Raw genomic sequence first — 26,705 nt, 5'->3', positions numbered from 1 at the left:
ACAACTTACAAATACCTAGAGAGTCTATGTTCATTTTCTCATCATATTACAAAGCTACAATCCAAGGTCAAGGCTAAACATGGATTTCTGTAAAGAAGTGGTCTTTACTTATGCAGCAAAATTCACTTTGGTGCAGATGACTATACTCCCACTGTTTGATACTGTTTGGGATACAGTTTATAGACTGGTAGCACGGTGGCGTAGCAGGTATTCAGTGTGTTCAACTCCCGTTCCGGGTGACTGTCTGTGAGGAGTGTGGTGTGTTCCCCCTGTGTCTGCATGGGTTTCCTCCGGGTGACTGTCTGTGAGGAGTGTGGTGTGTTCTCCCTGTGTCTGCGTGGGTTTCCTCCGGGTGACTGTCTGTGAGGAGTGTGGTGTGTTCTCCCTGTGTCTGCGTGGGTTTCCTCCGGGTGACTGTCTGTGAGGAGTGTGGTGTGTTCTCTCTGTGTCTGTGTGGGTTTCCTCCGGGTGACTGTCTGTGAGGAGTGTGGTGTGTTCTCTCTGTGTCTGTGTGGGTTTCCTCCGGGTGACTGTCTGTGAGGAGTGTGGTGTGTTCTCCCTGTGTCTGCGTGGGTTTCCTCCGGGTGACTGTCTGTGAGGAGTGTGGTGTGTTCTCCCTGTGTCTGCGTGGGTTTCCTCCGGGTGACTGTCTGTGAGGAGTGTGGTGTGTTCTCTCTGTGTCTGTGTGGGTTTCCTCCGGGTGACTGTCTGTGAGGAGTGTGGTGTGTTCTCTCTGTGTCTGTGTGGGTTTCCTCCGGGTGACTGTCTGTGAGGAGTGTGGTGTGTTCTCTCTGTGTCTGCATGGGTTTCCTCCGGGTGATTGTCTGTGAGGAGTGTGGTGTGTTCTCTCTGTGTCTGTGTGGGTTTCCTCCGGGTGACTGTCTGTGAGGAGTGTGGTGTGTTCTCCCTGTGTCTGCGTGGGTTTCCTCCGGGTGACTGTCTGTGAGGAGTGTGGTGTGTTCTCCCTGTGTCTGCGTGGGTTTGAATCGAACCCACAACCTCCAGGTCCCTGGAGCTGTGTGACTGCGAAACCTACCTGCTGCACCACCGTGCCGTCTAATCATGTAGCAAAAGTTTTATACTTCATGTGTTTCTTTTCCCCTTAATATATAGGCCCTTTTTTAGCCACTCATTTCCTCAAGTAGCCCTTGCTGTTTGCCAGGCTGCCGGTGTAATTAATATGTCCTTAATGACTTGCTGGGTAAAATTAAAGGTTAAAAAAGAAAAAAATATCCAACAAATATTTTCCAGTGTTCAGTCTGAAAACGTCCCTGGGGATTAAACTGTTCCTACAGCAAAGGGCAGTTAATGGTAGCTGAATAGATATAGCACTGCATTTTGTTGTTTTTTTTATTTTTATTGTGGTGCTGTTCCTCTATTGACACATTTCTTATTATAATAATATCACATGTGACCTTTCTCTTTATTTTCTCGGTAGGTTTTTCTGGCCCCTTCCTCCACCATGCTGCTTTGTGGTCGCTGTGGCTCATCTTCGCGCCCTCAGGAGAAGCGAGCATGTCCTGTTTCACTGACCACGCCTCCTGTCCCTTTCCGCCCCTGGCCCCGACTTTCACTGATCCAGCTCCTGCTCCTGTGCCTGTTGTTGTTGCCCCCCGGTGCTCAGTCCAGACGGGACAGAGGGGTCGGAGGCGGCGTGGCACACTACCTCCCCGGGGCGGGGCATGAGCTGCTTGGAGCAGGGCCTAAACTGCTGCAGGGCTTGAGCATCGCCGTGGTTCTTGTGGGCAACTCCAGTGAAGTAGCAATGGCCAGTGCAAGGGATAAAGATGATTTCGCACACACTCCCCTCGCCCCAAGTGTGGAAATGCTGACCATGAACGAAACCGACCCGAAGAGCATCATAAAGAGCATCTGTGACCTGATGACTGACCACTGGCTGCAGGGCGTGGTGTTCGGAGACGACACCGACCAAGAGGCCATCGCTCAGATACTGGACTTCATCTCCGCTCAAACACACATCCCCATATTGGGGGTCAAAGGCGGGTCATCCATGATCATGGCTGCTAAGGTACAGAATCTGCTTGTGTATCTGCGAACACAGTGGCCCCTAAAACGTATTGATAAATACCCATTATAAACCGTGTTAGCCTCTAACTCACTGATTTTAGACACTGTGCTCTGTGTTCAAAAAGCTTAGATTGCTGATCTAAGGCCAGCTCTCGTTCTCTCTTATTTACAATGACCTTACTGACAAAAGATCCTAGATCAGCATTCCTGCTTGGAGAAGCCACAGAAGAGTTTTAGTAAAAAAACTAAACTGCACTAAGGGTACTAAGATATAAATAGCAGACTACGGTCTGATACCCTTCCTAGGCCACACACACTACACTAAAAATATTACTTGGGCAAGATTCCTTTTGCTACATTCTCGTACCGATCTCTCGGCATGATAACATCTACCAAAATGCCATACTGTGGCAGAGGTATGAAGCTAACAACACTGAATGTGTTTTAATGACATAAATCATGCAGAAAGACTACATTGTCTAAGTAACACCATGTCCACATTAAGTTTATGCCGGATTCTTTAAACCCAACACTGTAGGAACTGTTTGACTGTTACCTTCTAGAGTTTGTTCACAATATTAGCCTCGTAGCTCCAGTGTAGCATCTAGTGGAATTGGGAATAGGTATAAATCACACTACCGTTCTTACTAACATTCTGTCCTCCAATACATTAAGCTTATTTTTTATGTATGGCAATAATGGAAAGTGGAATTATGGAAAGTGGAGTTACGAGGCAGGAAGTCCCTAATAATTTCTGCTTAAGTACAGCCATGTTTTTTTTTTCTTCACTGAAATTATCGTTTAAAAAAAGCTAGTAGCCTGCGTTATTATTATTTACCAACAAACATCAAAGCATATATCGGAACAACTAGACACCATCATCATTCGAAAAACAGTCCTATATTCATTCAGCACGACCGTCTGAGGCTAAACGGCTGTAGGTTGAATACGTACACGTATGTAAATCGTTTTGTGACATCACAAAACAGTGTAAGAGCCAAGCAGCAATTTCAAACATTTATAAAAGCATGAAAAAAGCCAAAAAGGAGTTTTGCTCCAGAGGTGACAACATGTATTTGTTCAATGCTCTATTGCTGTTTTCATGTCCAGACATTTCCTGGAGTTATGCTTTCACACATAGTGTGTGTGTCAGACACGTTCTCACCAGGGGAGTTTGTAGACTACATGCTGTACTGGGGCACACAGAGAGTTTAGAGGGTACAGAGTACAGTGCCTCTTTCCTAACAGTGTACTTGAACATATAGGGATGGTTTCTCTGACAGGGATTAAGCCTAGTCCTGGACTTCACTGCATTTTGAATGGTGATTTTCCATTGAATGGAGGATATAGTCAAGCACTAAGCTTTATTCCTGTATGGGAAACCTGCTCGTAGCATGTATTCCAGGCTAAGTACATGTTTTTCATTGGACAGGGACGAACTATAAGTCTCAAGGTATGATCTGTTTCAGATGGCAGTCAAGCCAACACTCCAAATGTGAACACTTTGTAATGATGCTAGTTTAGCTGTGTGGCTAACGTGCTACACAACTCCTAGCTTAGGGTGACCAGACGTCCTCTTTTACCCGTGCTCATGAGAGGTTTATTTTAGGGGGCGTTACCTGCCCTTAGATTTATTTTCTGAGGGCAGTGAATGTCTGAGTGGTTGCTGTAGTGGTAGTTTACAAATGTCCATCTCTCTGCAAAAAAAACTAAATAAACTGGATCTGACTGAAAGCGCTAGCTGCTCAAGCTTTTGGAAATGCGCTGGGGCATTATGGGAAATGGAGTTCCTGTAGTGAATTTGCATGTAGCTTTTTGTAGTTCTGCTTAGCATTTCAGGATAAAATTGACTTTTTTTTACTGCCGTGGTTTTACGGGGCCACCCTAGTTCTCAGTGCAAGAAACGTTTGTTGTGATTTAGGCGCGTGGCCGCGTCTGTGCAGCGCATTCAGGAGGCCGTGCATGAACTTACTGCCAATTCTCCGCAACATTACCTGCTCTGTTCACACATGGGCACACTCGGATATAACCTGGACCTTGCACTAGGCTGCTGGCAGGGGAAAGTCAGGGTAATGTCAAATTATTATAACAAATTATTCGGACATTTGCGTTCACACATGCAACTCCTCCAGGGAATGTTCGGAAAAGTTCTGGGTTTCTGTGGATGAAAGGAGGCCTGTGTGTGTTTTTAAGAATTAATGGCTGTGTGTGTGTGTGTGGGCATATAGTAATTGCTGATGTAACCATGCATCCAACGTGTACATGCAGTGGAGAGAGAGAGAGAGAGGGAGAGAGAGAGACAGACACAGAAAGAAAGAGAGAGAGACAGACACAGAAATAGAGAGAGAGAGAGAAAGAAAGAGAGAGAGAGAGAGAGAGAGAGAGAGAGGGGGAGAGAGAGAGAGAGAGAGAGAGAGAGAGAGACAGAGAGAGAGAGAGAGAGAGAAAGAGAGAGAGAGAGAGAAAGAAAGAGAGAGAGACAGAGAGAGAGAGAGAGAGAGAGAGAGAGAGAAAGAGAGAGAGAGAGAGAGAGAAAGAGAGAGAGAGAGAGAGGGACACAGAGAGAGAAAGAGAGAGAGAGAGAGGGAGACAGAGAGAGAAAGAGAGAGAGACAGAGAGAGAAAGAGAAAGAGAGAGAGAAAGAGAGAGAGAGAGAGAGAGAGAGAGAGAGAGAGAGAGACTTGGTGTTTGTGGGGTGAATGAAGCTCTATGCTGGAATCCTTAACGGAAATGCTGTGAGTCAGAAACACCCACACACACACAGCACAGACTGATATCGAAACACACTGAAGTTACACAAAGTACAGTACACACACACAACAAGCACACACACTACACACTAATGGTCTACATGGCTGTGAAATGGAAGAACGAACTCGAACCCAATCCCAACGTGACCCTGTCAGTATACATTGAAATTCTATTGGAATAATAATAGTAATCAGATCCGTTGAAATATACCCTCTGAATACTGAAAATGTCAATTTATTACACAGTCTGTCCCCGCCTTTGCTGCAGCAACAGTCTCTGAGATTCAGGCAAGGCTTTAAGCTAGATGTTGGAAACTTGCTGTGAGGATTCAATTGCACTCAGCCATATTCGGGTCCAATGAAATATACACATCTGAGTCCTGAGAATATGCGTTTATTATTAGGGCTGGACAATACACCTGAAATATACAGGGGTTAGACAATGAAAGTGAAACACCTGTCATTGTAGTGTGGGAGGTGTCATGGCTAAATTGGAGCAGCCTAGTGGACAATCTTCATTAACTGCACACTGCACCAGTAAGACCATGTGCATCCAATGGTTCAAACACTGTGTCCTGAAGGCGGTGCCGTGTATCAGGACGACAGTGCACCAATACACACAGCGAGACTGGTGAAAGACTGGTTTGATGAACATGAAAGTGAAGTTGAACATCTCCCATGGCCTGCACAGTCACCAGATCTAAATATTATTGAGCCACTTTGGGGTGTTGTGGAGGAGCGAGTCAGGAAACGTTTTCCTCCACCAGCATCACGTAGAGACCTGGCCACTATCCTGCAAGAAGAATGGCTTCAAATCCCTCTGACCACTGTGCAGGACTTGTGTATGTCATTCCCAAGACCAACTGACGCTGTATCGGCCGCAAAAGGAGGCCCTACACCACACTAATAAATTACTGTGGTCTAAAACCAGGTGTTTCACTTTCATTGTCCAACCCCTGTGTATATATTAAACTATTGTCCAGCCCTGTTTATTATACAGCCTGTTCCCCCTTTGCTGCAGTAACAGCAGGTACGGAGGTACTGATGTTGGATGATTTGTTCTGAAGTGCACACACACCACTCCAACACAACCAACAAAACAGTTCCACTGCTCCACCGCCCACTGCAAGGGTTCTTTATACCCCTCTAGAAGATGGTTGCCGCTGGGCATGGTGAACCTAAGCTTTGGTATAGAGTAAGGCAGAGCATCCCATGCCATTTCAGTCTCTTCTTTTGAGATTCTACATGGTGTGTGCATGCTGTCTGTGTCCACAGTGAGGAAAATTTACAGTAATCAAATTTACTAAATATAATGGATGTCTACCAGTACACTCTCAGACACATTGTCACTTTGGTGGTACTCTTTTATACAATATACTGTATTTATTACAGATTTTTAAATGGTGTTAATTTCATATGTCCATGTCATTTAATTTTTGTTTTTAAAGGCTAAGCACCACTTAATGGACCTCCATGAATATTTCTGTCACGTATCACGGGGGGGCGGACTGATGGAGGCGGACACACTCGCTAAAACACAGTATTTTTAATTAAACAAAAGATATAACAAAACAAAGACAGGCAACTACGGAAACGACAGGATAAAGGAAATGAAACGAGGAAACGACAGAGACAAACGGACCGGACTAAGCAACATGACTAAGAAACATAGGAGGCGAAATAACTAGACTTACAGGAAAGAAACGACACGAAACGAAACGACATGACTAGGAAACACAATGACTTGACATGGAATAGGAAATAAACAACACGACATGACTAGGAACGAGAAAGAATCAACATGACATGACTTAGAAAGAAAAAGACACAAAATGAATGACCGATACATGGAAGTGACACCAGGGAGCTTAAATACATGAATAGACGAGACACACCTGAAACAGATAACGAGGACGGTGGACAAGGAGGCGGGACAAGGGCGGAGACAAGAACAATAACAGACAGAGCCATGTGCAGAGAGAGCACATGGCGGGGAAAACAGGCATAACAGGACGAGGGCGTGACAATTCCACATTATTGTAGTTACTGACAGATATAAGTATGAATTAAAATGAAAACAGCTGCTTAATTTGCTTTAAAACTGACAATTTTATTAAATTGACGGAAAAACCCGAGCTCGCTACGGAAATTCTCGAACGCGACCGTGACGTCACTGGTGGACAACAGCTGAACAACGCCGCGGTAAAACACCGTTATGACTGACTGTTATGACAGTATCTAGCTAAATAACCAACATTATTCATGACAATAGCCTAGCAATAAGCTAAACTCAAATGTAGAGGTACCGTTATTCTTGTAAATGTGATCGAAGTCGAACTCGAATTCATCCGACATTTATAAACCTCCGTAATGCAGCTACGTAGCCGAGTATAATCTGAGCACCGAGTTTAGCGAGTCAAGCTAACGTTAACTAACACCAACTAAAACAGGCGAAGTGAGTGTCCTTACCCTGTTTACCTCCATGTTACAGAGGCTCTTGAACACCTTTCGTTGGTGTCCTTACATGCCCATATTGTTGGAAAAGCGCCAGTGAAATGAGCTACAGATAACGGAGTGAGCGGATGGTCCTTTCCAAAGTGCCCGTTTAAAGTGGACAAATTTAGTCCATTTTCTGGATATTTTGGGATCTTTGGGCCATTTGTTCACAGATGTCCCACTGTACATTGAATGATTGCAGCCAAAAACAACACACCTTTTCCTCATTTTGTATTAAATTAAGTGCAACTTCTAGAGTTGTTGTCCACCATCTACGTCACAGGCAACGGTCTTTTAAACCTTATTCCTTCAATTAGTAAGAAATAACATGTTTTCTGACTCTCAATAAACACAAGTTAGGAACTCAAACTCCACTGTGTTTATTTGTTTGACACTTTCATAGAGTTGGTCTTTAGCCTTTAATGGATGCTCAAAAATATTCAGCCCTCCTTCTGAAGAAGAGAATGTGATGTGCCTTTAGGGAACTGGATTTTACCACCACTGATGTACCTTTAAATTTACATTACACTGTTTCTACATTAAGTGAACAATAATGTACAGTACCTCTTTCCTAACAGTGTACTTGAACATATAGGGATGGTTTCCCTGACAGGGATTAAGCCTAGTCCTGGACTTCACTGCATTTTGAATGGTGATTTTCCATTGAATGGAGGATATAGTCAAGCACTAAGCTTTATTCCTGTATGGGAAACCTGCTCGTAGCATGTATTCCAGGCTGAGTACATGTTTTTCACTGGACAGGGACGAAATATAAGTCTCAAGGTCTGATCTGTTTCAGATGGCAGTCAAGCCAACACTCCAAATCTGAACACTTTGTAATGATGCTAGTTTAGCTGTGTGGCTAACGTGCTACGCAACTCCTAGCTACTAGGTTTACAGTGGCTTGAGATAACACTAGGGTGGGGGAAAAAGAGTTTATAAGGCCAAATAAACTGTAGTCACCTCTTCTACTTTAAGGTACATACACTGCTGCCAGAGTCATTCAGTTATATTCACACCTCGTGTATAATCTCCATAAAAAAAACATTGTATGAAAAATGGGAGCCTCTGGAAAAGCCACACGTGAGTCTAATGTCCCCGGGCCTAACATTTGCTAAAGGACTATAAATCAGCACAACACTGGGCAGTGGAACATTTCAGCAGTGGTCTCTGGAGTGTTGTAGCTCCAGAAAATAAGTTTGTGATGAGATGGTGTGGTATTTGGAGACAGTTGCGAGAGGTTGACAGATGTGTCATTCATAATTTTGGAAGTGGTCTGTTTTGAGCAGAGGTTGCCCTCTAGTGTCTCTCTCTCTCTCTCTCTCTCACATACACACACTCACACACACTGTTTTCTGTCTGAAAAGTGGGTGCTCTGCTGTATTAGTAAATCTCACAACCACTGGTCCCTGTCTCATTCATACTTCCTTCATCACACAGAATACTCATAGAAAACTGTGGCTGATATGTGCTCAGTGGGTTTACCAGGCCTCAAGCCAGAGAGAGCAGCCTCTGTGTTTGTGTGTGTGTGTGTGTGTGTGTGTGTGTGTGCGCACGCCTGTCTGTCTGTCTGACACAAGGCACAGACGGAGGCAGTGAACCCAGAGTGTGAGACACACCCCCACTCTGTCATGAGTAAAATCACACAAACTCTTCAACTCTCTCTCTCTCACACACACACACACTCTCTCTATCTCTGTCTCTCTCTCTCTCTGTCCCTCTCTCTCTCTGTCTCACACACACACACTCTCTCTATCTCTGTCTCTCTCTCTCTCTCTGTCCCTCTCTCTCTCTCTCTCTCTCTCTGTCTCTCTGTCTCTCTATCTCACTCTCACTCTCTCTGTCTCTATCTCACTCTCTCTCTCTCTCTCTCTCTCTCTCTATCTGTCTCTCTCTCTCTCTCTCTCTCTCTCTGTCTCTCTCTCTCTCTGTCTCTCTGTCTCACTCTCACTCTCTCTCTCTGTCTCTCTATCTCTCTCTCACTCTCTCTCTCTCTCTCTCTCCCTTTTGTTTTTCTCTCCTGTTTTTCTACCCCCCCCTTACTTTTGTACTCTCTCTCTGCTTCTGTCTGCTTCTTTCTGTCCTGCCTGACTTTCTCACTTTTTAATTCTCTCTCTCTCTCTCTCTCTCTCTCTCTCTCTCTCTCTCTCTCTCTCTCCCTGTCTCTCTCAGCCATGCTGTTGGCACGGCAACCTTCCAGCTTATATTTATGAGTGAATTGACAGGACAAGAGGAGTGTATTAAAGCTGAGCTGTACTCTTACACAGAGGAAAAATGGATCAGAGAGTGGGAGAGAGTAAAGAGAGAGACAGTGACAGAAATAAGAGGGGTGGGAAAGACCGATGGGCTGTGGGTCTGAGAAGGGAAAGGGAGAGGAAGCGTGAGAGCAACACCTCACTAGCAGAGAGATGGAGAGGAGGAAGGATGTAGTGTCATTAACTGTGTGCAAGAAAGAGGGATGGATCGAGTGCACAAGGGCTTTTTTCTCAGTGCTGAAGGAGAGAGGAAGAGAGTGATTGGCAGAGATGAATAGAGGCCCGAGACAGTGATAAATGGAGAGAGAGAGAGAGAGAGAGATGAGGAACAGATGAAGAGAGAGAGGTAGAGTGAAAAGGGTTAGAGGCAGAGGGAGAAGTATTGACAGCCACAGCGAGGTAGAGAGCTACAGAGACAGAGAGGTAGATACACAAAGAAAGAGGGTTGGAGACAGAGAAAGAGAGTCATATGAGGGATAGAAAAGAGAGAGAGAGAGAGAGAGAGAGAGGGGTACAGTGACAAAGGAATAGAGACGGAGAGAGCTCTATAGACAGACAGCATGCAGAGACAGAATGAGAAAGAAAGATGAACGGAGACAGGAAGAGAGAGAATGAAAGATGAGAGAGAGAGAGAGAGAGAGAGAGAGAGAGAGAGAGAAAGGTTAGATGCAGACTGTTAGTGGTTGTGTGTCTGTGTCTGTGTGTGAGACACTGACTCAGTCTGTTTGGACTGTTAAATGCTCCACTGGCAGCTGTACTGAAAAACACTGCCATACCCCGCAACCGTGACTAACACACACACACACACACACACACACACACAGACAGCCGCCCTGCATGTGTGTTACGTAAACGCTGACATTTCCACTCACACCTCTTAAGAGTGTTTTAGACCTTTAAGCATGTGATATTTAGTCTGGAGCAGATCAGTGTGTGCTGAAGCTGATGCTGATGCTGATGCTGCTGCTGCTGCTGTGCACTGATTGAGACTCAGCTGGAGGCTGCAGCTTGACTCTGTCTGGAGTTTGTCTGGAGGTCAGCAGGTCTGTAGTTGTGGTTGGAGTTCTGTAGCTCTGTAGTCCTGTGTCTGTGTTTACTCTGAGCTTCTATGGCTCTGTAGCCATGGCGTTGGATTTCTGCGACCCTGCACTTCTGTCTCTTTATTAGTTTAGACTTCCGTGATTCTGCACCATTCATTAATTCCTTCCTTTATTCATTCATTTTCTGTGACTGCTTCTTTCTGTTCAGGGACGAAGTGTTTCCAGAGCTAGACTCATTGGGTTCAAGTCAGGAACACACGCTTGATGGGGTGCCATTAAATCACAGGGCATTAACACACACATACATTCACATTGTGGATTCGAGTCCTCTGGGTGACTGTCTGTGAGGAGTGTGGTGTGTTCTCCCTGTGTCTGCGTGGGTTTCCTCCGGGTGACTGTCTGTGAGGAGTGTGGTGTGTTCTCTCTGTGTCTGCGTGGGTTTCCTCCGGGTGACTGTCTGTGAGGAGTGTGGTGTGTTCTCCCTGTGTCTGTGTGGGTTTCCTCCGGGTGACTGTCTGTGAGGAGTGTGGTGTGTTCTCCCTGTGTCTGTTTGGGTTTCCTCCGGGTGACTGTCTGTGAGGAGTGTGGTGTGTTCTCCCTGTGTCTGCGTGGGTTTCCTCCGGGTGACTGTCTGTGAGGACTGTGGTGTGTTCTCCCTGTGTCTGCGTGGGTTTCCTCCGGGTGACTGTCTGTGAGGAGTGTGGTGTGTTCTCCCTGTGTCTGTTTGGGTTTCCTCCGGGTGACTGTCTGTGAGGAGTGTGGTGTGTTCTCCCTGTGTCTGCGTGGGTTTCCTCCGGGTGACTGTCTGTGAGGAGTGTGGTGTGTTCTCCCTGTGTCTGCGTGGGTTTCCTCCGGGTGACTGTCTGTGAGGAGTGTGGTGTGTTCTCCCTGTGTCTGTGTGGGTTTCCTCCGGGTGACTGTCTGTGAGGAGTGTGGTGTGTTCTCCCTGTGTCTGTGTGGGTTTCCTCCGGGTGACTGTCTGTGAGGAGTGTGGTGTGTTCTCCCTGTCTGTGTGGGTTTCCTCCGGGTGACTGTCTGTGAGGAGTGTGGTGTGTTCTCCCTGTGTCTGTGTGGGTTTCCTCCGGGTGCTCCGGTTATCTCCCACGCTCCAAAAACACACATTGGTAGGTGGATTCCAAACCATTGTTTTTCTTGTTAAATTCCCAGTAAGTTTGATGTGTCACATGACCCTCTTCCCATTGAAAAAAAAATAAGTTGGATCCAAAATGGCCAACTTCAAAATGGTCACCATGTTCCCCACCCATCTTAAAAAAGTTCCCCCCCTCCCATATACTAATGTGCCACAAACAGGAAGTTAATATCACCAACCATTCCCATTTTATTAAGGTGTATCCATATAAATGACCACCCTGTATTATAGACCTTTTTACTGATATTGTATGTAGTTTAATTTGGTAGAATTATAGTTGGTGTGCAGTTCAGTAGCTCTGTAGTTGGTATGTAAAAACGGAACTAAACTATACATACAGGGTGTACAAACATAATGCTCCTAATGTTTGCATTATCTCCATGAAAAAAGCATGAAATGAAACAAGATCTGGAGCAGCAGTACATCAGCCTGAGGTTACCATGCTCATTGCCAACCTTCAGCTACTGAAGTGTAAAGCGCCTCCAACCCAACAAACACAGAGACATGGAGCAGTGCTACTACATTCTCTGGAATCTAAAATCAGTCTGAATGCAGGTCTGTAGTTGGAGAAAATGCAAACTATTTCTATCTCTACACTTTGGAAGTGTGGGAAAATGTCATTGCAGATATATGTGGAGTTCGTTACTGTGACGTAGCAACAAGCTACTTGTTGAGGAACTATAAATTGGCGGAAGAATTTACAAATTTCATAAATATTTTTGACACCACTTTCACAGCTCCGTTCATATATTTCATAATTTATTACCCGAACTTTTGTATAAAAGCAATAGCACACTTAAACACGGCTGATATGGACTTACAGCACCACATCACAGCCATACTGTTAATTCATGATAACACTCCCTCTCGTGTTCTATTGCTTAAATAAAACTGTACTATAACTACAACTAACTAACTATATATTACTGTACGTAGTGATAATCTATAAGTAAATGTGTTGGTTTATCCCTTTCTAAATTTCTCCTTGAGGGAACTGGAGCACCCGGAGGAAACCCACGCAGACACAGGGAGAACACACCACACTCCTCACAGACAGTCACCCGGAGGAAACCCACGCAGACACAGGGAGAACACACCACACTCCTCACAGACAGTCTCTCGGAGGAAACCGATGCAGACACAGGGAGAACACACCACACTCCTCACAGACAGTCACTCGGAGGAAACCCACGCAGACACAGGGAGAACACACCACACTCCTCACAGACAGTCACCCGGAGGAAACCCACGCAGACACAGAGAGAACACACCACACTCCTCACAGACAGTCACCCGGAGGAAACCCACGCAGACACAGAGAGAACACACCACACTCCTCACAGACAGCCACCTGGATGAAACCCACGCAGACACAGAGAGAACACACCACACTCCTCACAGACAGTCACCCGGAGGAAACCCACGCAGACACAGGGAGAACACACCACACTCCTCACAGACAGCCACCCGGATGAAACCCACGCAGACACAGAGAGAACACACCACACTCCTCACAGACAGCCACCCGGATGAAACCCACGCAGACACAGAGAGAACACACCACACTCCTCACAGACAGTCACCCGGAGGAAACCCACACAGACACAGGGAGAACACACCACACTCCTCACAGACAGTCACCCGGAGGAAACCCACGCAGACACAGAGAGAACACACCACACTCCTCACAGACAGCCACCCGGATGAAACCCACGCAGACACAGAGAGAACACACCACACTCCTCACAGACAGTCACCCGGAGGAAACCCACACAGACACAGGGAGAACACACCACACTCCTCACAGACAGTCACCCGGAGGAAACCCACGCAGACACAGAGAGAACACACCACACTCCTCACAGACAGTCACCCGGAGGAAACCCACGCAGACACAGAGAGAACACACCACACTCCTCACAGACAGCCACCCGGATGAAACCCACACAGACACAGGGAGAACACACCACACTCCTCACAGACAGTCACCCGGAGGAAACCCACGCAGACACAGAGAGAACACACCACACTCCTCACAGACAGTCACCCGTAGGAAACCCACGCAGACACAGAGAGAACACACCACACTCCTCACAGACAGTCACCCGGAGGAAACCCACGCAGACACAGGGAGAACACACCACACTCCTCACAGACAGTCACCGGGAGGAAACCCACGCAGACACAGAGAGAACACACCACACTCCTCACAGACAGTCACCCGTAGGAAACCCACGCAGACACAGAGAGAACACACCACACTCCTCACAGACAGTCACCCGGAGGAAACCCACGCAGACACAGGGAGAACACACCCCACTCCTCACAGACAGTCACCCGGATGAAACCCACACAGACACAGAGAGAACACACCACACTCCTCACAGACAGTCACCCGGAGGAAACCCACGCAGACACAGAGAGAACACACCACACTCCTCACAGACAGTCACCCGTAGGAAACCCACGCAGACACAGAGAGAACACACCACACTCCTCACAGACAGTCACCCGGAGGAAACCCACGCAGACACAGGGAGAACACACCCCACTCCTCACAGACAGTCACCCGGATGAAACCCACACAGACACAGAGAGAACACACCACACTCCTCACAGACAGTCACCCGGAGGAAACCCACGCAGACACAGGGAGAACACACCACACTCCTCACAGACAGTCACCTCCGGTCACCAGACCTCCGGGTGACTGTCTAAAGTCATTATATTATAATTATATATATAATTATAATCTAAAGCACCTTTTACAGGTTGTTGGGATAATTTTCTGTTAAGTAAAGGTGTGTGTTTGAGTGGCTTATACTTACAGGCAGTGTTGACTAGACATTAAATAAATGAAGCTGTGCTTTATATTCTTCGGTCAGGACATTGTGTGATGTGTGTCTATGTGTGCATGTGTTCTCAGTAAGAGGTGTACTGTGTGAGAAGTGTGTATGTGTGTGCCCAGTAGGAGGTGTGAGTTGAATCAGTGGGTGTAGGAGGTGCTGAATGGCTCACATGGCTAACGGTCATGCACTGTCCTCACACACACACACACACACACACACCCCAGACCTGGGTATGTGAAAGGTCCTTAATTCTCTTTGCTCTGTTTTGTTTTTTCTTGCCTCTTACTTTTTTTGTTCTGGATTAGGAAGCAGTGTGACATGTGTGTTCTCCTTTTAAAAACCTGAGAGAGAGAGAGAAGGTGGGGTGATATAAGGAGAAAGAAAGAGAGTGAGAGGGAGAAGATGGGGTGATATAAGGAGAGAGAGAGAGAGAGAGAGAGAGACCTAAATATGTGTCCTATTTCCTCTTTCTGTCCAGTTTCAGATACGGACATTTTTAAACTCTGCTAGACTCTCCTAGATACTAGAAGTTTTTCTACACTCATGATCTCTCTCTCCCTGCTCCCTTCTTATTTCTTTTTGCAAAAATTCATTGCTGCTTAGAGGCATCCTTCATTCATTCATTCATTCATTCATTTATTTATTGTCTGAAACCGCATGGTAGTGACACACCCTGGGGGGTCACCCAGAGGAAACCCATGCAGACACAGAGAGAACACACCACACACCTCACAGACAGTCACCCGGAGGAAACCCACACAGACACAGGAAGAACTCACCACACTCCTCACAGACAGTCACCCGGAGCAAACCAATGCGGACACAGGGAGAACACACCACCCTCCTCACAGACAGTCACCCGGAGGAAACCCACACAGACACAGGAAGAACTCACCACACTCCTCACAGACAGTCACCCGGAGCAAACCAATGCGGACACAGGGAGAACACACCACACTCCTCACAGACAGTCACCTCCGGTCACCAGACCTCCGGGTGACTGTCTGTGAGGAGTGTGGTGTGTCCTGTGTTGCAGGACTTGAACCCACAACATTCACTGGAGCTGTGTGACTGCGACACTACGTCCTGCACCACCGTGCCGCCATGGCATCCTTCATGACTGAAATAAAAAAATTATATTTTTTCATAAATTTCAGAAGATTTCTACTCAAAACCAGTTTAATAACTGAGTTTACAAAGCCCCATTGTCTGTAAATGAGTAAAAAAAAATGGAAAGTGTCATGGTCCTGTATGTTTATCTTTCTCCAATGAGGACACTGCTCTTTTCCTGCTCCAAAAGTGGGTAATATTGTTGCTGTTTCAGATCACTTACGACGGAAATTCAGGAGGCGGCTAACTGCATTACCGGACGTGCTACAAAACTGAACAACTCGAATTACAAATGGGTTTCTGTGGCCATTAACATAGTGAATAAAAACATACAAACTAGTTCAACTTGAGCCAGATACAAACAACAGTATGTATTTTTTACCTCAAACGTACCATTCCACTTGAAAAGGTGCAGAGCTTCTAAATGTAAACAAACCTTCGTTTCCCCACAATCATAGACATCCTCTTTAAATGTCAGTGTGTAAATGTGTGGTCTGGGATCGCAGTATTAGCTGAGGTAACTTGGCCTTAATATTTGTTTACCAAATTCTCACTGCCTTCCTTGGAGAACATTTCCAGTGTACTGTGGCTTTCCGTAGTCTCCATATGGCTTTAATATAATGTAGTACTGGCTTTACGTTACTTTGCAAATGTTCTTGGGAACTTTAATCTACTGCTGTCACTTGTTTCCTCTGCCTGTGTTTGTCATTTCAAATTAAAAGCTCTCAGCTTTTTAAATTGGACTTCATGACATTTCATACAATACTGAGGCACCACTGTGGAAACACTGGTCCAGCTTTATTCTTTATTGAACCTGTAGCTTACCTGTGATTAGCTTTGCCCGCCCAAGTTGGATCCCACCTCCCTGTGATGGCTACAACCTTCCTTTCTGGTGGGTTGTTGGAGCATATAGACCACAGATCACAATGAAGGAATGTCTAAATTAGATTAGTCTGATCATTTAGATTGTCATAGACTGGCAGTAATGTGCAGACCTCGTCTGGGTTGATTGGAAATAACCTATGAGCTGTCTTCTTACTATGAAGTCATGTATGGACCTTTTTGATGTTTCTCTACTTCATATTAATTATTATCCATCCATCCATCCATTGTCTGTAACCCTTATCCAGGTCAGGGTCACAGTGGGTCCAGAGCCTACCTGGAATCATTGGGCACAAGGTGGGAATACACCCTGGAGGGGGCGCCAGTCCTTCACAGGGCAACACACACACACACACTCACACATTCATACCCACGGTCACTTTTGAGTCGCCAATCAACCTAACAACATGTGTTTTTTGACTGTGGGAGGAAACCGGAGCACCCGGAGGAAACCCACGCAGACACAGGGAGAACACACCACACTCCATACAGACAGTCACCCGGAGGAAACCCACGCAGACACAGGGAGAACACACCACACTCCTCACAGACAGTCACCAGGAGGAAACCCACGCAGACACAGAGAGAACACACCACACTCCTCACCGACAGTCACCCGGAGGAAACCCACGCAGACACAGGGAGAACACACCACACTCCTCACAGACAGTCACCCGGAGGATGTTATCGGTTTCCTGAATTTGGAGTCAGTCCCTGAAGTAATGTAACTCTAACTGCAGAAATAGTAAGTCTTACCCACCTATGGAGCAGGGATAGCGCAATATCCTCATCCCTTTTCATGCTTTTCGATCGACCAAACTCCTCCAGATGCCGTTTCTCGGCCGTGTCTGAGGGAGAAGCAGAGGGTGATTGCTCCTCTACCGGTTCAGACTGAGCATATTAGTTTGTTTCTCATGTGCTGAACCAGGGCTGTATACAAATGCTGGACCTTTTTCATGCGTGCAAAAAGACCGGAGAGCCAGCAACTGGTGAGTTTTATAAAATGTGTATTGGATTAACACTGTAAACATCGCCGCGTTTAATTAGTTTTACATATTATTTGATAGTGCCAGTAATTGTCATATATATGTATATTGGCAGGTCTATGTGAATATCAATGTGGAGAAATAAAACGCTTTAAACAGTTTAACAGGAGAGGGCGGCAAGCCTCTCTGGTTATGAATAGTAGCCCATAGGGTCAGGCACATCTGTCCTTTCATCCCCTTTCTCTCTTTGTCCTTGTGCAATTGTTCTCTAATTCATGCTAACATTTGTTCTTGCTTGTCTTTTTTGTCTGCTTTTCCCCTTCACCCTCTCCCTTTGTTCTGTCCTTCCCCTGTCCTCACTGCCCAGTGCCCACAGGCCTCAGGAGAGAGAGAGAGAGAGAGAGAGAGAGAAAAGACAGAAAGCGTGTGTGAGGAACACAAGATGTGCTCAGTCAATTACCCATGAGCACCATGCCAACCTGGCAGCAGGCAAAGACGCCACAAGCTGTTACGCTTAGACACACACATGCAGACACATACACACACACACACACACACACATGCATACACAGGCACATATATACACCTACACACATTGTCTTAGTTTATTTTGTTTGTATGACAGCTTCCTCGTGTCAGTTTTCTGCTTCATAGAGGAACTCAATGACTTTAAAGGCACAGTTTATTATTGAATAAGTATATACAAATATTTAAATGTATAAACTGCAGGATTAAACTGCATGTTTATTATCGAGGGGTGGGGTTGAAGAGGTGGGGTTGTCATTATATTTTGCTGTATTCCAACTTGGGTGTATGGTGCAATGTTCACGGACCCTTGCACTAATGATCCTTATTTAAAACACATGGAGACATGAGACGTTCCGTAATCTTTTACTGAACTCATTTCCCCCGAACGTACATCTCTGCACATATGTGGTTCCTACCAATACAGCACTTGGACTGCTTTCCTTTGAAAAGCTGGTGCTAAATCTGTTAGCGATAAGCACAGTGTATTCTTGGCCTCCACTTGATTACGAAGCCTTGAAGGCTGTCAATGCCGTAAATTTAAAACTGTATTATAGAGCACATATGTGAGAGCACTGTTTTTGGAGGTTCTTTGCTCTCACGCGAAATAAACGTGTCCTTGTGCAAACATTTTAACGTTACTCTTCATAACCCAAGAGAATTTAAATCGTCTGTAAACCGTGCTCTTTTCAAACCAGTGAAAATGAGAAGAATGGCAGTAACAGTTTCATTGGCCACTCTTACGATTGAAACAAATGTACTCTAATCGTGAAGTGGAAATAACGGCAGAAATGTCAGGCCCTCACAGAAATATGTGGAGGGCAAAGGGAGGAGCATCTGGAACCAGATAGCACACACATCTGAGCGTAATCTGCACCATTTCTGACACTAAGGGGTCAGTTAAAGCGCTGGCAAGTGTTGTGTGTGCTGGGTGTGGGCCAAATATCAGGAGCCGGGCTCGACTTGGTTTACGACATGTGTTGTGTGGGTCATTTGGCCCAGATTTGGTCCACAACACACCTGACTTCTGGCCCATATAAGGTATGACCTGTTGAGGCAGCCAGACTCACCCCGAGCCTACGCCATCTTTCAAGGCCAAATGTGGGCCATAAAAGAACAGCAGATGTGGCCCACATTTGTAATAAGCTTTTATTGTTATCGAGGGGGGTCTATGTGGCATGTTCATGGTATTTGGGTTTTACATTCATCCAGGGAATAGACACATAGTTCAGTAGACTGATATATAACTAATCGAAAATAAATTGCAGGATATTCTTAATTGCAGTAATCAATTCTTATGAAATTATGCTTTTAAAATGGAATTTATTGTTTGTGCTGCTGTATACGCCGTATGGTAGTTAGCCGTTTTGTGGCCTGGTATTAAATGATCAGCAGCAGTGTGGTTGGGAAACCCTATCTGTAATGTTTAATATAGGGTTTTTTTAAGAACTCAAACCAAAAGTATTAAAGGTGTAATAGGTGCGCTCAGATAATTTAATATATGGCATGATGGTCACAGGGCGGCACGGTGGCGCAGCAGGTAGTGTCACAGACCCAGGTTGCGGGTTCGAGTCCTGCTCCAGGTGACTGTCTGTGAGGAGTGTGACGTGTTCTCCCTGTGTCTGCATGGGTTTCCTCCGGGTGACTGTCTGTGAGGATTGTGACGTGTTCTCCCTGTGTCTGCATGGGTTTCCTCCGGGTGACTGTCTGTGAGGATTGTGACGTGTTCTCCCTGTGTCTGCATGGGTTTCCTCCGGGTGACTGTCTGTGAGGAGTGTGACGTGTTCTCCCTGTGTCTGCATGGGTTTCCTCCGGGTGACTGTCTGTGAGGATTGTGACGTGTTCTCCCTGTGTCTGCATGGGTTTCCTCCGGGTGACTGTCTGTGAGGATTGTGGTGTGTTCTCTCTGTGTCTGCGTGGGTTTCCTCCGGGTGACTGTCTGTGAGGATTGTGGTGTGTTCTCTCGGTGTCTGCGTGGGTTTCCTCCGGGTGACTGTCTGTGAGGAGTGTGGTGTGTTCTCCCTGTGTCTGCGTGGGTTTCCTCCGGGTGACTGTCTGTGAGGAGTGTGGTGTGTTCTCTCCGTGTCTGCGTGGGTTTCCTCCGGGTGACTGTCTGTGAGGATTGTGGTGTGTTCTCTCGGTGTCTGCGTGGGTTTCCTCCGGGTAACTGTCTGTGAGGAGTGTGGTGTGTTCTCCCTGTGTTTGCGTGGGTTTCCTCTGGGTGACTGTCTGTGAGGAGTGTGACGTGTTCTCCCTGTGTCTGCGTGGGTTTCCTCCGGGTGACTGTCTGTGAGGAGTGTGGTGTGTTCTCCCTGTGTTTGCGTGGGTTTCCTCCAGGTGACTGTCTGTGAGGAGTGTGGTGTGTTCTCTCTGTGTCTGCGTGGGTTTCCTCTGGGTGACTGTCTGTGAGGAGTGTGGTGTGTTCTCCCTGTGTCTGCATGGGTTTCCTCCGGGTGACTGTCTGTGAGGAGTGTGACGTGTTCTCCCTGTGTCTGTGTGGGTTTCCTCCGGGTGACTGTCTGTGAGGAGTGTGGTGTGTTCTCTCTGTGTCTGCGTGGGTTTCCTCCGGGTGACTGTCTGTGAGGAGTGTGGTGTGTTCTCTCTGTGTCTGCGTGGGTTTCCTCTGGGTGACTGTCTGTGAGGAGTGTGGTGTGTTCTCCCTGTGTCTGCGTGGGTTTCCTCCGGGTGACTGTCTGTGAGGAGTGTGGTGTGTTCTCTCTGTGATGAATGAATGTGCATACCATACCTTAAAAAACACTGACATAGAGCACCACCATCTCAGATCCAAACAAACACATATTCAGCCATGCCTTTCCTGTTCAGTTAATTTCAGGTCTGTATTAAAACAGTGAGTAAATGCAGCACCATCTTAAGTGGACTCCCAAACACTACACAGCCACGAGTGAAGCAGGAGCTACAAGTGGTTCTTAGATCAATGCACAAAGAACTATGTTTGTTTAATAGAACTCAATCTTAAAGTCTTTTACCATTTAAGGAACCAAAAGTAGTTCTTTAAAGAATCTTTTGTAGGACAAATTTCTAAAGGTGCAGGATGCCTTTACTCTACTACGTCTTTACACTGAATTCGTTGTTTTCTGCTATATTTGTGTTTACAAAGTCGTATCGTGAACCTATAAGATGACTGGGTCTAATTATATTTAATCAACCTTTAAACTCATTACATATCTGGGCTGGACTTCCTGTGGTGAGACTCGATTTTCATAGTTCCAAAAGCTGCTTAAATGCCTCCAGACCTGTGTTCAACCCTCCACCATTAAACCTGAAATCATGCCCTTGGTTAAGTACTGTACTTACAGGCTGTCATGAGAAAAACGCTGATTTGTTATTGTCACCCTGCTATTACTGTTTCTGATCTCAGGGCTGATACATGGGCTGCTATTGCTATCAGTTCATCTCTAGTCATGACACTACTGACCCACGCAGTACAGTTTTTTAAAGTCTCTTTCTTATCTGCTGTCACTCATCAACTCTGTTTTGTATGTTTTGCCCAGTGGGGCCTGTATCTCTCTTTGCTTACTTCTATACTTTAGTGTGCAACACACTCACTAAGCATTCACATCTAATGAAAAACACCAGACAATCCTCAGAACCCGACAGACCGCCACATTCAGCAAAATAATACCAAAATAAATAAATAAAAACACCATTAGAAGCTGTCTTTTGCTGGTTGCTTGTTCATTTCAGAGCTCTAGACAGAACCCTGGACAGGTTTCCGAGGAGACGGAGCTGCTGTGAGAGTCACATATAACCAACCAAACCACACTCTTAAAAATAAAGGTTGTACAAAGGGTTTTTGTGCGATGCCATAGACAAACCACTATTGGTTCCATAGAAAACCATTATTGTTTAAAAGAGGTGTGAGTGTCTTTTTGAAGGTTTTTGAAAATTCATCACTTGATTTTAAGGGTCTTTTTCCATTTATATAAATTACTAAATGGTTCTTTGGAACCAAATGTGGTTATTCTATGGCACTGATCAAAGAATCCTTTGTAGCGCCTTTATTTTTAAGTATACACAGTATATCCAGAGCCTACCTGGAATCATTGGGCGCGAGACAGGAACACACCCTGGAGGGGGTGCCAGTCCTTAGCAGGGCGACAAATGCACACACACACACATTCACACCTACGGACACTTTTGAGTCACCAATCCACCTACTAGCGTGTGTTTTTGGACTGTGAGAGTATATCGGAGCACCCGGAGGAAACCCACGCAGACACAGAGAGAACACACCACGCTCCTCACAGACAGTCACCCGGAGGAAACCCACGCAGACACAGAGAGAACACACCACACTCCTCACAGACAGTCACCCGGAGGAAACCCACACAGACACAAGGAGAACACACCACACTCCTCACAGACAGTCACCCGGAGGAAACCCACGCAGACACAGAGAGAACACACCACGCTCCTCACAGACAGTCACCCGGAGGAAACCCACGCAGACACAGAGAGAACACACCACACTCCTCACAGACAGTCACCCGGAGGAAACCCACACAGACACAAGGAGAACACACCACACTCCTCACAGACAGTCACCCGGAGGAAACCCACGCAGACAAAGAGAGAACACACCACACTCCTCACAGACAGTCACAGGAGGCCGGTTCAAACCCTCAACCCCAGGACTCTGGAGCAGTATGACTGACACTACATGTTGTGTCACCGTGCCGCCCATATTTAGAATAATTAATGATAGAAAAAGTAATGGGGAAAAAAAAGAACTACACACGACAACAAATAACCTAATGAATGAACAGAATGAAAAATTAATCTTTAAAGTCAAACTGCCACATGGACAGAACCACACAGAAACCAAACCAAATGACAAATGAATTCAAAGGCCCCAGTACGCCAACTCAGACGCCCAGAATGGCACAGATCACAGGGTTTCTGATGTTAATGTCTGTGGTTCAAGATTTCCACAGTAATTCAGTACAGAGTGCAGGACCCTGAGGAGCACCAGAGTGTTCATCACTGACCTCCCAGCCGCCTGCCCTTTATAATTCTCTCTCTCTCTCTCTCTCTCTCTCTCTCTCTCTCTCTCTCACCTGCTACAGTCCTTAGCCAATGTTCTCCTCTCCTTTGTTTGTCAGTCTCCCTGCAGAGAGATAGACTTCTAATTCAGTAAGACAAGCTGGGTTACTGTGGAAACCAGTGTTCTATCAAAAGGTCTCACTAACAACGCTCAAACACACATGCACATGTGTGTGTGTGTGTGTGTGTGTCTGTGTAGAAAGGCCCACTAGAGCTTGGTACCGATCTCTCATACACACACACACACCCACACACACACACACACAGTTATAAATGACTGAGCTCTTCTAACATTGACTGGTTATTGAATGATGCTGTAATGAACGAAGCCTAACCTTGACCTTAACAACTTAGAGGAAAAAGCCATTTAGGAAAAAAAATATTTCCTTATTAATTAAAGGCACTTGGGTCAGCAGAAAGGACAGTGAGCTTTTTCATAGAGCCCATATCATAGACAGAATGTCTTATGTTTTTTAAAAAAATCTGAATGTAGAATGTAAATATTGTAAAATTATTCATTCGTTCATTCATTGTCTGTAACCCTTATCCAGTTCAGGGTCGCGGGGGGTCCAGAGCCTACCTGGAATCATTGGGCGCAAGGTGGGAATACACCCAGGAGGGGGCGCCAGTCCTTCACAGGGCAACACACACACACACACACATTCACACCAAAGGAAACCAAAGATCTTATGGTATACAAGACCAAAATTAAAAATGGCAGTATGACTATGTCTCATTTCCCCATCTCTGGGTAGAAGTCATTGTAATTAAGATTCTCCAGATGTAAATTTTATTGAGTATGGAGTGCTCTTCACAAACTTGTTTATAACTAACACTTAAAGGAACACTGTGTTGTATTTCTACCTTAAAATTATAACTTCTAAGTGATTGTAATGTTCCACAGAGTCTTAATAAGGAGAATAGAGCTTCTGTGGCTACGCCGGGTCCTCTGCTAGTTTACTGCACTAAGCCACTTCTGAGCCACGGGGTGGAGGACTCTTGTGAGAAATGGGTAAAGCTTAACGGAACATAGCTCACAGGTGGATGGTTGCCGAGCTACAAGAAGAATCTAGCTTGGTATTCCCTGTACGGACATTATATGACAGAGAGAGAGCAAGGAGAAGAAAACGAGCGAGAGGGAGAATGAGCGGCCGTACAAGGGTTAATACTGGACTGAATTTACACAGCAGAGTGAGCTGAAACAGACCTGAGGACACAAGTTGGAGCTGTATTTGTTGCTCTTTTGTCATGTGTTGTGGTGCTAGTTTGTGATAGTTTTGTTGAGGAAAGTGTTATAATCAGTTTTTGAGAGTGTTACTGAGCAGCAAGCTAGGGTTTGCAGCTGCTAACTTTAGCCGGATTAGCTTACTTCTTCGCGTTAGACATCAGTTTTGGTAATAAGTGCTTTTAGCCTGTTGCTATGTGGATTAAATGACTGAAGTTACATTTGTGTCTTCGGAACCCAAGCTGTTGAGGACAGTGTTATAATCCGGTTTTAGGAGTTACCAGTGAACGAAGGCGAGTGCTAGCGCCTGCTTACTTTAGCCGGATTAGCTCAGTTTTTAGCATTGGACATCGATTCTGGTAATAAGTGTGTTACTGTGAGTTGCTGTGGTTAAAACAGCTGGAGTACCACCAAAGTTACACTTTATGGTTGTAATAATATGGTCCAGTGTGTATTATGAGCGATATATGGGTTTTATCATGTAGTCAACATTATTTTGTCCGATTACACACATTTCCCCGGCTCAACATCAGCTGGAGCCCAGAGAGCCGTTCGCTACATTTGTAAACATCACTCGATGAGTGGGTGAGAGAGAGAGAGAGAGAGAGAGAGAGATGGTTGTGTTTGAGTGAGCGAGCGAGGGAGAGAGATGTGTGAGACTATTTCACAACAGTACTGTAAACGTGAATTAAACTCAGCAGCAGGCAGGGGGTGCTCGGGAGACAAAAAAGCCAATTCTTACATTGTATTACTTTAACCAGAGAAATTAACATTTTAAGACAGAAACAAGCACCACCACATTCAAAATGCCCTTTAAAATATCTACTAACTGACAGATCCTTACTGTTGTTCCTACTGATAAACGAAGCAGTGAAGACACTCAAAAAATGACAGACAGCTTGTTCTAATCCACGATTGGCCAATACAAAATGTGGTTGCAAAAATGATCGACAGGATCCTCCCCCAAGATCCACATCGTTAGGAATGACTACGATTATGAGGTAATTATCTCTGAGTAATTACCGAGACCTGCTTTAATTACAGTATTTAATTTTAAGTGCAGAATAAAGTGAAAGACGCAGTAGAAGGTTCAGTGCATATCAGTGTTGTATTAGTATGCTGTAAACATGGAGCCCTATGTGCAGTTCAGACAGCAGGAGATCAGTGGGGTCTGCACAAGAAAGAGACTCAATATAGAATTTTATTGCAGTGAATGGAAAGATCTCACAGAGCCTTTTTAGCACAGTGCAGCTGTATCAGTCTTCCACTGAATGTGCTTCGCTTGTTTCCTCTTTTGTGTGCACGGAATGTGATGTACAGTCCATTATGCTGAGCAGCTTATTGAGAGTCGGCCATTCTGCCACAACCTTCAGTGTCCAGCTTGAATCCTACAGCAGGGCCGGTTTTCCCGAGCAGTTTTCTTGTGCTGTCACTCCAGGAAAGAACAGCATAGAATACAGCATTTGCAACAAGGCTAGTTGAATATCCATAGAGTATTTGAACTGGATAAAGCACCCTGCCACACTGTAGATAAAAAATGATTAAGGATGGTATGATGAACATGACAAAGAATTAAAGGTGTTGACTCGGCCTCCAAACTCTCCTGATCACAGGGTGTCCGCGGAACATTAAAAAGTCTTTAATTCTAAATTAAAATCTAAAACAAAGGCCTTAATTTGTCTTAAAATGTCTTAAATCCATTGAATATGCCACAGACAGTACATTTTTGTTTATATGTTATGTTCAAACTTTGTACGTAAGTTAGCTTACTTTTTTGGGGGGCAGATTTAACTAAGGGGAACTGTCTGTCTGTGAGGAGTGTGGTGTGTTCTCTCTGTGTCTGCGTGGGTTTCCTCCGGGTGACTGTCTGTGAGGAGTGTGGTGTTTTCTCCCTGTGTCTGCGTGGGTTTCTTCCAGGTGACTGTGTGTGAGGAATGTGGTGTGTTCTCTCTGTGTCTGCGTGGGTTTCTTCAGGGTGACTGTCTGTGAGGAGTGTGGTGTGTTCTCCCTGTGTCTGCGTGGGTTTCCTCCGGGTGACTGTCTGTGAGGAGTGTGGTGTGTTCTCTCTGTGTCTGCGTGGGTTTCCTCCGGGTGACTGTCTGTGAGGAGATTGGTGTGTTCCTCTAGGTGCCCTGGATTCCTCCCGCAGTCCAAAAACACACGTTGGTAGGTGGATTGGCGACTCAAAAGTGTCTGTAGGTGTGAGTGTGTGAGTGAATGTGTGAGTATGTGTCACTTTGTGAAGGACTGGCGCCCCCTCCAGGGTGTGTTCGCCTTTTTGTGCCCAGTGATTCTGGGTACATTTCTGGGTAGGCTCTGGACCCTGAACTGGATAATATATTACA

At 45.7% G+C, this 26,705-nt stretch overlaps 1 protein-coding gene across 3 annotated transcripts in view; it reads left to right on the top strand.

Moving 5' to 3' along the window:
- The window catches only part of LOC136699301 (glutamate receptor ionotropic, NMDA 2B-like), a 210,393-nt gene that overhangs the window by 101,060 nt on the left and 82,628 nt on the right, over positions 1-26,705 (top strand). For all 3 annotated transcript variants that reach the window (XM_066673905.1, XM_066673907.1, XM_066673906.1), the window contains one exon: positions 1,439-2,029. In XM_066673905.1, coding sequence (XP_066530002.1) covers positions 1,439-2,029 — 591 coding nt within the window. The remainder of the gene's footprint in view (positions 1-1,438; positions 2,030-26,705) is intronic.

The sequence above is a fragment of the Hoplias malabaricus genome, chromosome 6 (assembly GCF_029633855.1).
Source record: "Hoplias malabaricus isolate fHopMal1 chromosome 6, fHopMal1.hap1, whole genome shotgun sequence".
In the NCBI taxonomy this organism is placed as follows: domain Eukaryota; kingdom Metazoa; phylum Chordata; class Actinopteri; order Characiformes; family Erythrinidae; genus Hoplias; species Hoplias malabaricus.
The sequence above is the reverse complement of the archived record's forward strand: the minus strand, read 5'-3'. Positions and strand labels throughout refer to the sequence as shown.